Here is a 14712-nt window from a genome sequence, read left to right on the forward strand (position 1 = left end):
CCATGTTGTGGATGTTCCAATAAAGCACTGATCTAGGATCTGCTTACCCTTTCCCAATCCTAGCCTTCACCATAGCAAGGAAAACCCATACACATTGACCATGATTGACCTTAGAATAGCAGTTAGAGTCCACCTCGTACTAAGCTTGATGTATCTGCCGTGTGTCCATTATTCAGTGTTTGTGTAGAGTAATTGTCAGTGAGTGGCTATTAAGTAGCATTTACTTTGTGTCCATCCCCACTATACCACAGTGGTCAGACTCATGTAGCCTGCTGTACAGGGTAGATACATTTACAGACGCCAAGCACGGTAATGTGCAATATAGCCACAGGCATGCACACACTCATGCACACAAGCACGCACGCGCACACACACATACACTTTGGCCAGGATCCATTCAGCAACGCTCCCAGGCCAAATAACAAAACCACCTGTGAAAACACTCTTTCTCAAGTCTTTGGAGAATCTTCAACTGTAAAACACTGGCGGGAGAAAAATCCATGGGCGTTTATAGGGACTGCGGGTCATGCTTGTATAGATTTTATAACAGTGAGTCAGTGACAAATGCATTATGATTTTCACATAAACCAGTTTCGGGAGCCCCAGTAAAGCTGAAAAGGCCTAAATGCTTCCTGAGTTTATAACACAATTAATATATCATAGAGAGAGAGAGAGAGAGAGAGAGAGAAAGAATGCAGCTGATTTGTTTTATTTGCCTGGCTGGCTCTGCCGGAGGCCAGTCGCATTGTTCAACAAGGAGAAAATAGGTGCCTGCTGCTGCTACGGCTCCAGAGGTGGGGAATACAAAAATGTGCACTGAAAAAGGTGCTGTAACGCTACGTGGCTCAGGCGTCACCCACTGGCTCACACAAAACAGGGCCGCAAAACAAGTGGCTGTGGTTTGTGAAGAACAAAACACACACGTGTCATTCTTATGAAGAACAAAACACACACTTGTCGTTCTTGTGAAGATGGCTTTTTCTAATACACTAGGTGAGCGTTATTGGATGAACACAGCCGCCAGGTGTCTCTCCTACAAGGGGGATCTAATGTTTGAGTTCAACCGGGTGACATTTGGCGGAGGTTATTATGATGGATGGGTTTTGACAGATTAATACTTTTGAATAAATCTGAGTAAACAGAGAGAGGTAATGATATTTAAGTAAACGTGGGTGAGCTAAAACAAAGAAAGTGTGGGTGGTGGCAGTGGTGTTGGGGGTGGCAGTGGTGTTGGGGGTGGCAGTGGTGTTGGGGGTGGCAGTGGAAAGTAGTTAAACAAAAGGGAAGGATGAGCGGGAGGGAGGGAGGGGACACTAACAGCACTCTATGACGCTTGCGCCCCACTGAGGAGTGACACGTATGTAACATGTATGTGCTCAGAGATAGCATGCAAACTGTCAACAGCCACGCCACTAAAGCTGCTTTACCTATGAACACACACACACGCATGGACGCACACACACAAACAACATATTTATACTTTCGTTTTTTTTTTTTATTAATTGTTTTTCAATAAAGGGACAAAATGGGTGTGTGAACAGGATAATGCAGACAACTGCCAGAAAACAAAGACAGTGGTTTCCCCAATACAACTGAACAGAGATCAGAAACAAATACAACAAAAAGAGCTAAGTTGGTCCAATGACCTCCGGCCAATCTTTAAAAAATAAAGAAATAATATTATAACAAAAAATAAACAAAAACATTTCCCTTCCATGTCTCTATTTTAAACAGAGCATATAGGTAATAATAAATAGCAACTCCCATAGTAAAAGATAAAGTTCAAGTTCAAGTTACAACAAACAGCTCTCAGAACAAGAATAGAAAAGGCTGATAACAAAATATTCCGCATTGCCATTTACAAAAAACGGCTCAACTCAAGCAGGCTTCTCCGCGTCTCCAATTAATTTTCATTTTTAAATATGCTTTGCATATGAAAGTATACCCAATCTAAATATAAAGCACCATTTAGTATTTGGCAATGAAAAACAAAACTGCAAAACATAGATTTTTTTTTTAATTCATTTATTCTGACGCTTTTTTAAATCGATGTACTGCATATGAAGTAATTTTTTTGTTTTGTTAAGATGTTGGAATGTAGTCAGGTGGGATAGGTGGGAAGGACAGAAGCACACAACAGAACAGCCCGACGTCAGCTTGCATTACTGCATACAGAATGGCAGCAGGGGGAGGAGGTCCAAACCAAACTAAAAAAGATATGTACAACCTGTGAGCAGGAACCAGCGCAGCGTGGCAGCCATTTTATGGCCCACTGCGCTCAATGTCGCATACTTCTTTTTTTATTGGGTTTTATTAAATTTTTTAAACATACAAATAATTTGCACTATATTATCCTGCCAAATTAAAAAAATAAACCGTGGCAGCTTGTTTTGTTTTTTTACTACCAAAAAAGGTACGTAAATACCTGTAGAGAGAACAAGCAACAGTTAAAAATACGAGCCTCAATATAAATACTATAGTGCCTACTCTAAGTGAACATTGAATTCAAATACCATTCTAGAAATACAGAAAAGAAGACCATAAGTGTGTTTAAGCATTGGAATTGACATGAGTGTGCATCTTCCTATATTTAAGTTCTCTATTATATATTCATATATCATCTTAAACCTTTCCCCAATGCAAATTTTATTCAACCTGAAGAGCCGCGAAGAGCCAAGGCAAAATAAAAAGTCACAGTTTTTATTCTCCATTTTATATATACTGTGATCGAGTCTTGAAAACCACCAAGACAGAGAGGAAAAGAGAAACAACGACAAACTTAAATACAGTTTCCCCTAAAGATAATGAAGTGTTATTTAAAAAAAAACATTTTCATATTTATACAAAAAAAGAAGATTTGTACAAAAAAAAAATCTTGCAGTGTGAGCAGCAAGTTTGTCATCTAGCTGAGGGAGCTTTTACCCAGTCACAGCACTGAGTGCTTTGCTGGCGTTTCCTGGGGTTAAACAACAAAGGTCAGAGGTGGTCAAAGGTGAAGGATGAGGGTCAAGGATGGAGTGGCTGGCAACAGATTCTGTATTCGTCACTATGTAAAACAATGGAACCCCTAGCCATCGGTCAGCATTTTAGCAAGTTTTCCCTTAAGCGTATACCTGTAAACTGGGAAAATTGAACAGTGCACTTCTTTTTTGTCCTATAAATGACAGTCAAACTTTAGACTTGACCGCTATACAGACGTTGTACCAACGTTAGACAACGTTAGAGTATCTGTACAGACTCTGAGGCAGCGTGACAAGTGCTATTTCACCCTCAACCGGGGTGGACGTCTGCAACTCAACAAGGAAAAAACTCTCCTTTCACGTCAACACAAACAGCAAACAGTACAAAACAGAAAGAAAACAAAAGTACCTCTGCCCTCTATTACAAACCGATGTATGATTATTTTGTCTAATCTCCACTCATTCTTTTCAAGAGCGCTGGCATGAGTACAATGGCCTTTCTTAAATAATCTTTTTCTTCCTTTCAAGTTTAGGCAATTCATAGTTAATCATCATTGATGGATAGAAGATTTAAATGTATCGTAAAAAACGAACCCCCCCCCCCCAAAAGCACTCCATTCTGTTAGCTTCTAATTCTGTGTAACTTTTTTGACCAGCTTGTATTCATTCATTCATTCGAAGGCCCTCATATTGTACGGTGTGCTGGGAGATGACACTCTGAAATATCCAAGCAGCATCATACGTTTGTGCTACTGTAGATACATGTCAACGCTCGATGTCTTCACAAAACGTTCAAAGTCCCCACGAATTTAGGATTGTACATTACAGAGTACCTTTGTGTTCAGTACCTCCGCACCAGAAAGAAAATACACAAACAATGCAGTTATACACAATACTGCATGTACTTTGCCTGCTGAAAATGTGAAGACACTATAATACATGTAATAGGTAGCTAAATGATGATTAACCAGAATTCTCCAAAGTTTCTGTATTAGCATTATCAGTTCATCTTGTAAGTCACAGTCGACTTTAGCAGTCAGGTACTTGATGCAAGAACCTTTCCTCTGGGTGGATTCAACCCTTGTCCAGTATACAGCCGTGACCCCAAGCTTATAGCAGATAGGAAGATTATTAACCAATGCAGTTTCAAGATATTTTAAAAGGCACACTTTTTTTGTTGTTTTACCAAACGATAGTACAAATTCAAATCTTAACACGTCCTCCTCTTTTTGAAGAAGTCTAAAGGCTGTCACTGCTTTGTGTTAAGTAATCAAGCCAATTCATACATTATGTTTTAACCCCATAGGGACAGAACATCTTTTAGAAAGATGAAGGTTAGGTGCGATTCCCAGGTCGTCCAGGGAGGGTTGAGCTGAAGACTGTTCATCCTCCATGTTACAACACAAAACTGTACATGATATGTGTTACAGAATGTATGCAGCATGGTCGTTTCTATTCTTGTCTTTTCTTTTTTTTTGAAAATAAAAACCCGAACATGAAAACAGCAACACATTTTACTCAACAACTAACCAACCAGGGACATTTTCTTTTTTTTAATTAGCCAAAACATACCATGCATGCTGTCTAATTATAAAAATAAAAAAAATGCAGAAATTAAACAGTACACAACATGTAAATTATTGCACAAGAGAAAGGCTTGAAGTTTTGCGTCAATGCAATAGTATTGCCCCGATACAGATCATGCATTCAACGAGTAATGGAAACGGGGTGTGCTGGTGCAGAGCACGTTGTCCATCAGACTGGCAAAGGAAGAAGGGAGAATCTACAGGGGACTGGGGAGGGGGGTGGGGGCTGATGACAGGGGAAACTCCCACTACTCCGACTTAATTTCGGCACTCAAGGGGCGGTCACTGTGCCATTTTTTCATGTGTTTCTCCAAGGTACTGTACACGCTGAAGGGCATCTGGCAAATCTCACACTTGTACACGTCCTTGCCGATCTGCCCGTGTGTCTTCATGTGGCGTGTGAGCTTGCTGCTCTGGGCGCAGGCGTAGTTGCACAGCTCACACTTGTAGGGCCTCTCGCCCGTGTGGCTGCGCCGGTGCACCGTCAGGTTGCTACAGTTCTTGAAAATCTTGCCACAGTACTCACAGGTGTCGGTGCGCCTGCTGCCTTCCTTGGAGCCAGGACGAGTCAGCGGAGCCCCCAGGTGGGGAGTGCTCCCCCCGCTCCCCGTCCCGCTGCGGCCCGACACCCCCCCACCCAGCTCCCCAGGAGGGGTGGAGAAGCGCAGGCTGCCGTTCTCAGACGAGTGCTCCGATGGAGAAGAGGCGAAGGGCGATTGTCTGGAGTCCCCTCCGAAGTTCAGAAAGGGGTCCTTGAGTTGTCGGGAGGCGGCATAGCCGGCCAGCCACTGGGAGTAGACGTTCTCTGTGTTGGGGATGGTGGGGGTAGGCAGGTCAAACTCCTTCTCCAGCTTAATGCGTTTGGAGAAGGGGCTGAGGGGGCTAGGGCTACCCAGGAGAAGCTTCTTGGAGAGGCCCACCGAGGCTGCTTCGCTGGGGGACGTGCCGCGCCCGTTTATGGCCACGGCCGAGATGCAGCCACCCTCTCCACGGTCCGACTCCAGCGCTGAGTCCTCGTCACACAGCTGGCGTTGTGTGTGCTCACGGTTGTGGTGGTGTATGTGGTTTTCTTGGTCCAGCGCGCTGCGCTTGTGTGCGTGAAAGGCTTCGCTGAAGTGCTGCATGCTGGCAGCCAACCCCATGCCCTGCATCACCTCGGGCAGTGAGCGAGGGATGGAACTCTCCTCTCCTCCTACCAGGCGAACCCCAACTCCCCCGACCCCAATGCTGCCGTTGTTCTCATGGTGCCGCGCTGCCTCCAGACTCAAGCTGAAGTGGTAACTGTTGTTGTTCCTCCTAGCTCCATCCACCTTCTCCTCTTCTTCCTCCTCTTCCTCCTCTTCACCCTCCTCTTCCTCCTCCTCTTCCTCCTCTTCCTCTTCTTCCTCCTCCTCCTCCCCATTCTCCCGGCGCAGGCGGTTGTTCTCACTCTTAAGCTTGGCCACCACTGACTTGAGGGCGCTGCTGGCGCTGCCCATTCGCTCGCTGGTGCCCGGCTCGGGTGAGGAGGCTGCAGAGAGCCCATCTTCCGACTTTTCGGCGTTGGGCGAGCCCGACTTGTGCATGTGCGTCTTCATGTGGCGCTTGAGCTTGCTGGCCTGGGTGCAGGCATGGTCACACAGATGACACTTGTAGGGCTTCTCGCCTGTGTGGCTGCGTCGGTGCACAATGAGATTACTCTGGAACTTGAAGCTCTTGCCGCAGAACTCGCACGACTTGGTCTTCAGAGGAGTGGAGGGCTGGGGGCCTGAGGATGGCAGTGGGGTGGTGGGGGTGGTATGGGAACCCGAGGGGGATTGCATGGATGGAGGCAGGGGAGGGGGGGTGGACAGGAAGGGAGGCTTTCCCCCACTGCCACCCCCTCCACCTCCTCCTCCACCGGGCTGGAATGGTTGGAGCAGCCGTTGCATATGGCTGGGCTGGTTGGGAGAGTGGGGGGGAGTGGACCCTGAGGTGTTGCCCGCCAGCTCCCTCAGCCGGCGAGAGAAGTCCATGGCCGATGGGGGGTCCAGGGGCATGGGAGGGTTGAGGCGCAGCACCCTGTCGAAGGCACTCGGATGGTGGGCTGCCAGCACCAGCTCCTCTGGATTCCGGTGGTGCGGGTCCAGGTGGTGGCGTGGAGGGGGACTGAAGAGCGGCGGCGTCGGGGGAAAACGCTGGTGCCCACCCCCTCCGTCCCGGCCCCCCGAGCCTGATCCTGGGATGCGGAGGAGGCTGAAGGGGCTGGCCTCGGGCAGGTGGAGACCGTGGAGAGGTGGCTGCGAGGGGCAGTCTGCGCCGCCACCCAGGGAGGAAGGTCTGCCCATGCGGGGAGTGAGAGGGCTGCCATGCCCGTGCTCGCTCTCCAGGTAGATGCGGAAGCCATGGGTAATCTGGGCGTGCTGGAGCAGGAACCAAGCGCTGCCGTAGGCCTGTTTACAGGTGGTGCAGGTGTAGGTACTCGGCTCTTCCTTACCTGCAGGGGGACAAAGAGGAAGAGGGGACACAGAGTCAGACTCATGTTCACAACAAAAATCAATGAATTATTAATGAATACACATCATTGATCCCAAAGGAAATGTGTTAAAGAGTTTAGCTCAATTCAGCTGTGCTGCATTTGAATGCATTTAATCCTTCACTGTGTTACGGGTTTATCAAATTATCATATTTTTAGAAAGCTATCATAGAGTAAATCTATCTTAATTATCTGCCTGATAATCTTACCAAAGACAGGACTGAAGAGAGGAAGAAAAAAACACATAGCAACTCTTATCGAGGTCATGCCCCACATGACCAGCTTTCGCTAAAGGACTCCGGACACGCAGTGTGTGTGTGCATGTGTGTGTGTGTGCGCGCGCGTGTGTGTGTGTGTGTGTGTGTGTGTGTGTGTGTGTGTGTGTGTGTGTGTGTGTGTGTGTGTGTGTGTGTGTGTGTGTGTGTGTGTGTGTGTGTGTGTGTGTGTGTGTGTGTGTGTGTGTGTGTGTGTGTGTGCGCGGAGGATCACAGCTTCCTCTCGCCTGCTTTGGGACACTTTTATCCCAGCTGACTGTAAGCAGTCTCTCAGCTTGCTACAGAGCAAACAATGACTGCTGTCCCTGCAAAGAACACACTCCCATTGATGTACAGAAAGAACCCCTAACAGAGAAACACAACACCACTGAGCATAGCGGATACTACAACAGTAATTAGGGCCGATCCCAAAAAATGTATCCCTCTACTATTTTATTTGATTTTAGACTGAAGTCATATCGACACAGACAGTATACAAGTGTAATAATTATTTGCTCTGAATGGTGACACACACACACTTAAGCAAGCACACACACACACACGCACACACACACGCACACACACACACACACACACACACTACGTAAAGTTATCTAATCTGGCATAGCGAGTTTAGTCTGTATTGCCTCATAGTCCACAGAAAGACACGCACGCACGCACGCACGCACGCACGCACGCACGCACGCACGCACGCACGCACGCACACACACACACACACACACACACACACACACACACACACACACACACACACACACACACACACACACACACACACACACACACAGAAGAAAAGCCTCTTGCTGTGCATTACTAGAACCGCCCTCTCAATTGCGGCCCAGTGAAGTCTTCCGCCGCTTGTGACAACAAAGGAACATTTAAAACAATGAATGTCTCTCTGTAAAGGACCTGTGGTCCGCTTCACAACGCGTGTGTCATCTCATTAAGCCCAGCCTGCTCCTCCATCAGCTCATTTACAAGATTAGATCAGAAACGGGCCGCCGCTGAAAAGCCTTTCAATATGAAACCAGTTATATGGATGCAGACTCATGCACACACACACACACACACACACACACACACACACACACACACACACACACACACACACACACACACACACACACACACACACACACACACACACACACACACACACACACACACACACACACACACACACACACAACCCAGTACTGATTATTTAATAAAGATTTCTGCTCAAATGCTCTGCCTAAATACACAGATTCTCCCACAGGTGCACACACTCACATGCACATGCGCGTGCGCACGCACGCACACATGCACAAACACTCACACAGATATACAAACATTTAGACAATAATCAGATGAATTCTGAAATGTGTAACTATACACATAGATAGTCATGGTAAAACACAGCAATAAAGAGTGAGCAGTATTGTGGTATCCTGTTCCACCTGTGAGTGGGTCATTCATCCCATATACCCAGGAGCCATCCACAGGTTGGTTCCCCTTCAGACTAATTGCTCTACCACTCCCAGACAACACAGGAGACCCAGGCCTGAGACGAAAAGAGACTGGGAATCAAGTTCTAACAGATGAGCATAATAAGACCAACTGTTTACAAGTCATATCATTGCACTAAAAGGGGAAATATCTAAAGGAAAGTAATTGTCAATATGAATGAGCAAAAAAAGATATTCCACTTTATTCTCAGAATGACGAGCCAACATAGTTAGCTCTGCAATCCTGCCAGACAAATAGATGCGTAAATACAATGTCAAAGGCCTTAGACACATTGGCGATAATGACTGAGGATTCGTTTCCAGATAAAAAGCAAATTTGTGATAAAGTGGGGGATAGCACATCAAATCAAAAGGTAAACAGACAGGGGTCAGTCACTGAAGCCTCCATTTTCCTGCTAATGACTGGCAGTATGAAACCAGAGAATTAGCGACAACACTAAAAGGGATTCATGGTTTACCTTACAGCTTTTACCCTCCCCAACTGCAATTTACCCTGCGCATCCAAAAAAACAAAAGGTCAACACTGTCGCCAAAAACAGCCATCAGTTAAAGTGGGCCGTGTGAGTTCTCTGTGTCTGTGTGTCTGTGTGAGTTCTCTGTGTCTGTGTGTCTGTGTGAGTTCTCTGTGTCTGTGTGAGTTATCTGTGTCTGTGTGTCTGTGTGAGTTCTCTGTGTCTGTGTGTCTGTGTGAGTTCTCTGTGTCTGTGTGTCTGTGTGAGTTCTCTGTGTCTGTGTGTCTGTGTGAGTTCTCTGTGTCTCTGTGTCTGTGTGAGTGGCGTGTCACCGAGTGACATATTTCTTACACAACCTTTTTGGTCACCTCTTGGATATATAATGTGCGAGGGAAAAAGATGTGCAGAGAGCAAGGCTTCTGAGTGAGAGGCCAGCAGTCGCTACTGGGCTGTGTGATGAGGGGGGTGAGTGAGTGAAAGGCGTGAGAGTAGGCGGTTGGGTTGGATAATCCTGTTAAGACATAGACAGGGTGTGTGCCTGTGGTTCTCTCCACTCAGTGGTGGACCCTCCCCCGGACACTCAAACCCCTTTGTGTTCTGTGTGGCTCTAACCCACTGGGAGAATTCTCTCACACACACACACACACACACACACACACACACACACACACACACACACACACACACACACACACACACACACACACACACACACACACACACACACACACACACACACACACACACACACACACAAAAACACATACACACACACACACACACACACACACACTTATATGTCACCACCTACAGTTGAGGAAGTCCAGCATTAGCTAGTAAATTATGGATAATTAGAATCGGCAGAAATGTCTGCTAATTGTTGCCACCTGCAGAGGGTCTAACCCCTACGCGTTATTTGCATTCCCATTTAGAGTTGTTTCTCCTCACATAGACATTTATTGATGTGCAAAAGGGCCTTGGAAAAAGTTGAAATGTTTGGAAATGTAGGCTTTCGAGAGTCGTCAAAGCCTGCTTCTAATTCAGCCATCTCTCAGATCAACTCTAACGAGACATAATGTGTGAGGGAGAGAGACAGACGGACAGACAGAGGTCGTCCTAGGACAGAGCTGTGGCTGGGGTTTAGGCTTTAGCCCACGTCACTCATGACAGTAGTTGGCCGCAACTGCAGAGCTTGGCAGCATCATGTTCGGATCGCAGACGGCGAGAGAGGAATGAGGGAAAGAAAGAGAGGAGAGAGTGAGAGAGCGAGATGAGAGGGCAGTAACATGCTGCCAGCTTTTAACACTGGGAAATGTCAGAGCCATGTAACCAGCAATGAGCTATCAGAGAACAAGAAAGGAAGAAAGAGAGAGAAAGTGAGCTCCCCCACACACTACGTCAGACATACACACACATACACATACACACACACACATATAGACCATAATGCACCAAGCTATACAGACATACTCGAACATATTACAACATCCCTACTTCCATATCGGCACACACACACACACGCACACACACACACACACACACACACACACACACACACACACACACACACACACACACACACACACACACACACACACACACACACACACACACACACACACACACACACACAAAGTACTAAACCCCCTTAAGCTGAGGACACTAGAGAGGCATTTAGGTGATGTTAGATGTGAGAAGGTGGCACACACACACAGAGGTGGAGAGTCATGAAACACGAGAATGGATGGAAGGAAATGTGTGTGTGTTGAAACTTCCCCAGCTTACTGCATCTCTCTGGGGAAATGCACCACTCTGAGCAGATCGCTTTACAGGGCCTAAAATAACTCCACTGTTCCAAGCTGTGAAGATACACCAACTAAAACACACGCACACACACAAACTCCCCCAGCCTGTCCGGGACATGGCAGCATTTGCCAGGCAGTAAGATTTACATCATGGCACTGCTTGAAAAAGTATAATACATACGTTTTTAATTTGTAGGATTATTATTCTATTATTCTATTTAAAACAGAGAGAGGAATTCAGAGAGGGAGAGACAGAGAGACGAGAGAGAGTGAGAGTGTGTGTAATGCCATATCTATCATGATAGAGAGCAGACATCTCTGTGCTACGTCTGGACGGGTGGCAGTAGCAAACAAAGATGGATGCCAGCTTTAAACAGCTTGGGCAGCCTGAGCCCCAGACACGCACAGTCTCCTATTTCTCATCTGCCATCTTACCAAGCATACATCCTCTACCTGCACCAATGTCACACATGTGCATGCACACACACACCCAAGACAATGTCAACTCCCAACTGTTCCACATGTAATATGCCCCCACCCATTCACCAAATATGCAAAACCGCTACCCCCACTCTACACGTTACACATGCTACACACTACCCAAACACGCATCACAAACACTGACAAGCAGAACAAACGGCCAGGCTGACACATCCCTCAACTCTGGGCCATTTGGACAGTTCCCTTTGTCCCCTGTTCCCCATCTCTCCTTGTCCTTACTCTCTCTTATTCACTATCTCTCCATCCTCATTCTCTCTCTCTCCTCTCTCTCTCAGTTTCTCTCAGTCACTCACTCGCTCCCTCCCTCCGATTCGTGGCTCCCTCGCTCTCTCACTCTCTCTCCCTCCCTCTCACTCCCTGTGTTGTTGTGTCCTTGGCTATGCAGTGCAGATTCCACCTCTGGGTGAGATAATGGTAATTGAGGTAATGGAACATTGCAGAAACAGGATTAGGGAATACGGCAGGGAGAAAGGACAATGTCCCCTAATAGAATTTGCGAATTCTATCAGCGGCTAAAGCTTTCAAGATCTCCTGAAATATTTACGTGTGGATGTCCCTTCACCCCTGACCAACTCCGCAAATATATTACATTACCTTAAAAGTGTGTCATGCATTAGGTATAGAATTACACAGGGATGTGATACCTGCAATATACATTATTAAGGTGCAAATATTCTATAATACTCAATTCTGTGAAACCCCAAGAATATTGTTATTGTTTATAATTATGGTTATTATGATCACTATCATAAACAAATTGTTGGTCACTACGTAAAGCCATCTACTCAGGCATCGCGAGTTCAGTCTGTATTGCCTCATAGTCCACAGAAAGACACACACACACACACACACACACACACACACACACACACACACACACACACACACACACACACACACACACACACACACACACACACACACACACACACACACACACACACACACACACACACGTCTTTGTCCTGGCCCAGACTCTCAGTGGTGCGCCAAATGACTAACCACAAACAAAGGCCTGTTTGACCAACACTTGTTCGTAGACAAAAGCCGGAGCAGGGAAGTCCAGGGAACAGAGAGCAGGGAGGAATCGCCTCTACTGAAAACTGGGAAAACCACCCAGTGTGGCACACTCTGCAAGACACCAGCAGAAACTAAAATTTCTAGACAACAGCCCGTAGCCCCTTTCCTGCAGACAAATGTCCAAATCGCCCTCTAGTGGTCTGCTGGGTGGAATGTTATTTATATAATTTTTTTACTTATTGTTTTGAAGCTGAACATCCGTCTTCTGTGATGTATTTAAGGTGTAGTTGTGGGATGCAAACTCAAAATGTAATACATTTCAGCTCTATATCTGACAGAGTACAGGTGTCTTATTTTCTTTAAGCCTATAACCATGTGTGTGAGGTGTATACTATTGTTTCAAAGGGGATTTGTTTAAGACCACCAAGAAACACTCTGTGTGATCCTGATTTAGCCCACTGCGGTAAACGTTTAATCGGTCTATTATACATAGTCCACAGACACAGAGGAGAGGGAGAAAGGGAGAAAGGGAAAGGGAGAGAGGGAGAGAGAGAAGGAAAGGGAGAGAGAGAGGGGGAGGGAGGGAGAGGGAGAGAGAGGGGGAGCAAGAGGGAGAGAGAGAGAGAGCGCGAGAGAGAGCAATAGATAGAGGGACTAAGAAAAACAAGAGAAAAAGAAAGTACGTTTTTTTTGCCAGAGTTATTTCTGATCCATATCCTAAACCTCTGCAAATCAGTGGAAATGGTGTAAAAACTGTGAAGTTGAAAGGTGAATCCCGATAGGAGAACTCCATTGGATTTTCATGCAGGAATCTGTGTTCATGTCGAATTCCCGCTCCCCATTACCAGTGTAATCCCCGGAACACACAAGTCTCGCATGGAAAACCCAATTAGTAGCGCCGATGATTTGCACACACCTGACGCCCCATCTGTAATGGCTGTTACAATGCAGAGGACACACACAAGATCACAGACGTATCAACGCGACCACAGACAGACTAACGGAATGAAAGCAGACTCATTGATCAGAACAAGGCCAAGCTAAGATACTACCATACTAACTGCCATTTCCTCTTCACCTCAGCTAGACCTCATTCTGAGTAAACTCTGATTCAGTCATTGTGAGACACCTCAAACAATTCATCTTATTCAACATGTTCTGAGAAACCTGTGCTGTTCCATTCCACGACTGTAGAGAAACAGTATTTTGTGATTTACAAAAACAAGTCAGATTTCTGTGAAATTGGAATGACTCAGCGCTCAAGTGGTCTGTTAAAGTCGCATTGTACTTTAGTCAGTAGCCCGAATTACCAACGATCACAATCTATAATTGGTGTCTGTCTGACTGCACGCAATGTGTAGGTCTGTTACACACTGTTAGTGTGTGCGAATGGATTTGGTTATACATATACTGTTGGACTTTATACTTTCTAATAAAGGCTGGTGTCTGTATTGAGAAGAAATATCAATACCGTGTGTGTGTGTGTGTGTGTGTGTGTGTGTGTGTGTGTGTGTGTGTGTGTGTGTGTGTGTGTGTGTGTGTGTGTGTGTGTGTGTGTGTGTGTGTGTGTGTGTGTGTGTGTGTGTGTGTGTGTGTGTGTGTGTGTGTGTGTGTGTGTTTCTTTGTGTGTGTCTGTGTGTGTCAGAATTATCAATACCTTCTGTCCCTGTGTTAGGATTCCCTGCAGAGTTACAGACAGAGCTCTCCCCCACTTCCCCGAGAACTGTATATGTGTGTGTGTGTATATGTGTATATGTGTTTAGAGTAGTGTGTGTTCCTCTCCGTTTCTCTCTCTGCTAGCATTGGGAGAGCCCTGTATACGGATGGTGGTGAGTACAGCCTCCACTTAACCCCAAACCAACAGGCCAAATTACAGAGCAGCTAAATTACAGCGCGCACACACACAGAGGAAGACAGGGGTTTGAAAGAGGAAAATCAGCCCCGGCCCAAACGACAGAATTGGACGCTTACACACATACTGGGCACATGCCTTTGAAACACACATACAGACAAACAAACATGGATACACAGACACACACACACAGATAAACAGAGACACAAAGAGAAAGAGAGACACACAGAGAAAGAGATACATACAGAGAGAGAGAGAC

At 46.2% G+C, this 14712-nt stretch overlaps 1 protein-coding gene across 1 annotated transcript in view; it reads right to left on the minus strand.

Annotated features, from left to right (window-relative positions):
* Positions 1-1473: 1473 nt before the first annotated feature.
* The window catches only part of LOC139570866 (B-cell lymphoma/leukemia 11A-like), a 50084-nt gene continuing 36845 nt past the window's right edge, over positions 1474-14712 (minus strand). Inside the window, exon 3 of the mRNA XM_071393153.1 lies at positions 1474-7001. Within this exon, the coding sequence (XP_071249254.1) occupies positions 4795-7001 (2207 nt within the window). The 3' untranslated portion in view covers positions 1474-4794. The remainder of the gene's footprint in view (positions 7002-14712) is intronic.

The sequence above is a fragment of the Salvelinus alpinus genome, chromosome 3 (assembly GCF_045679555.1).
Source record: "Salvelinus alpinus chromosome 3, SLU_Salpinus.1, whole genome shotgun sequence".
In the NCBI taxonomy this organism is placed as follows: domain Eukaryota; kingdom Metazoa; phylum Chordata; class Actinopteri; order Salmoniformes; family Salmonidae; genus Salvelinus; species Salvelinus alpinus.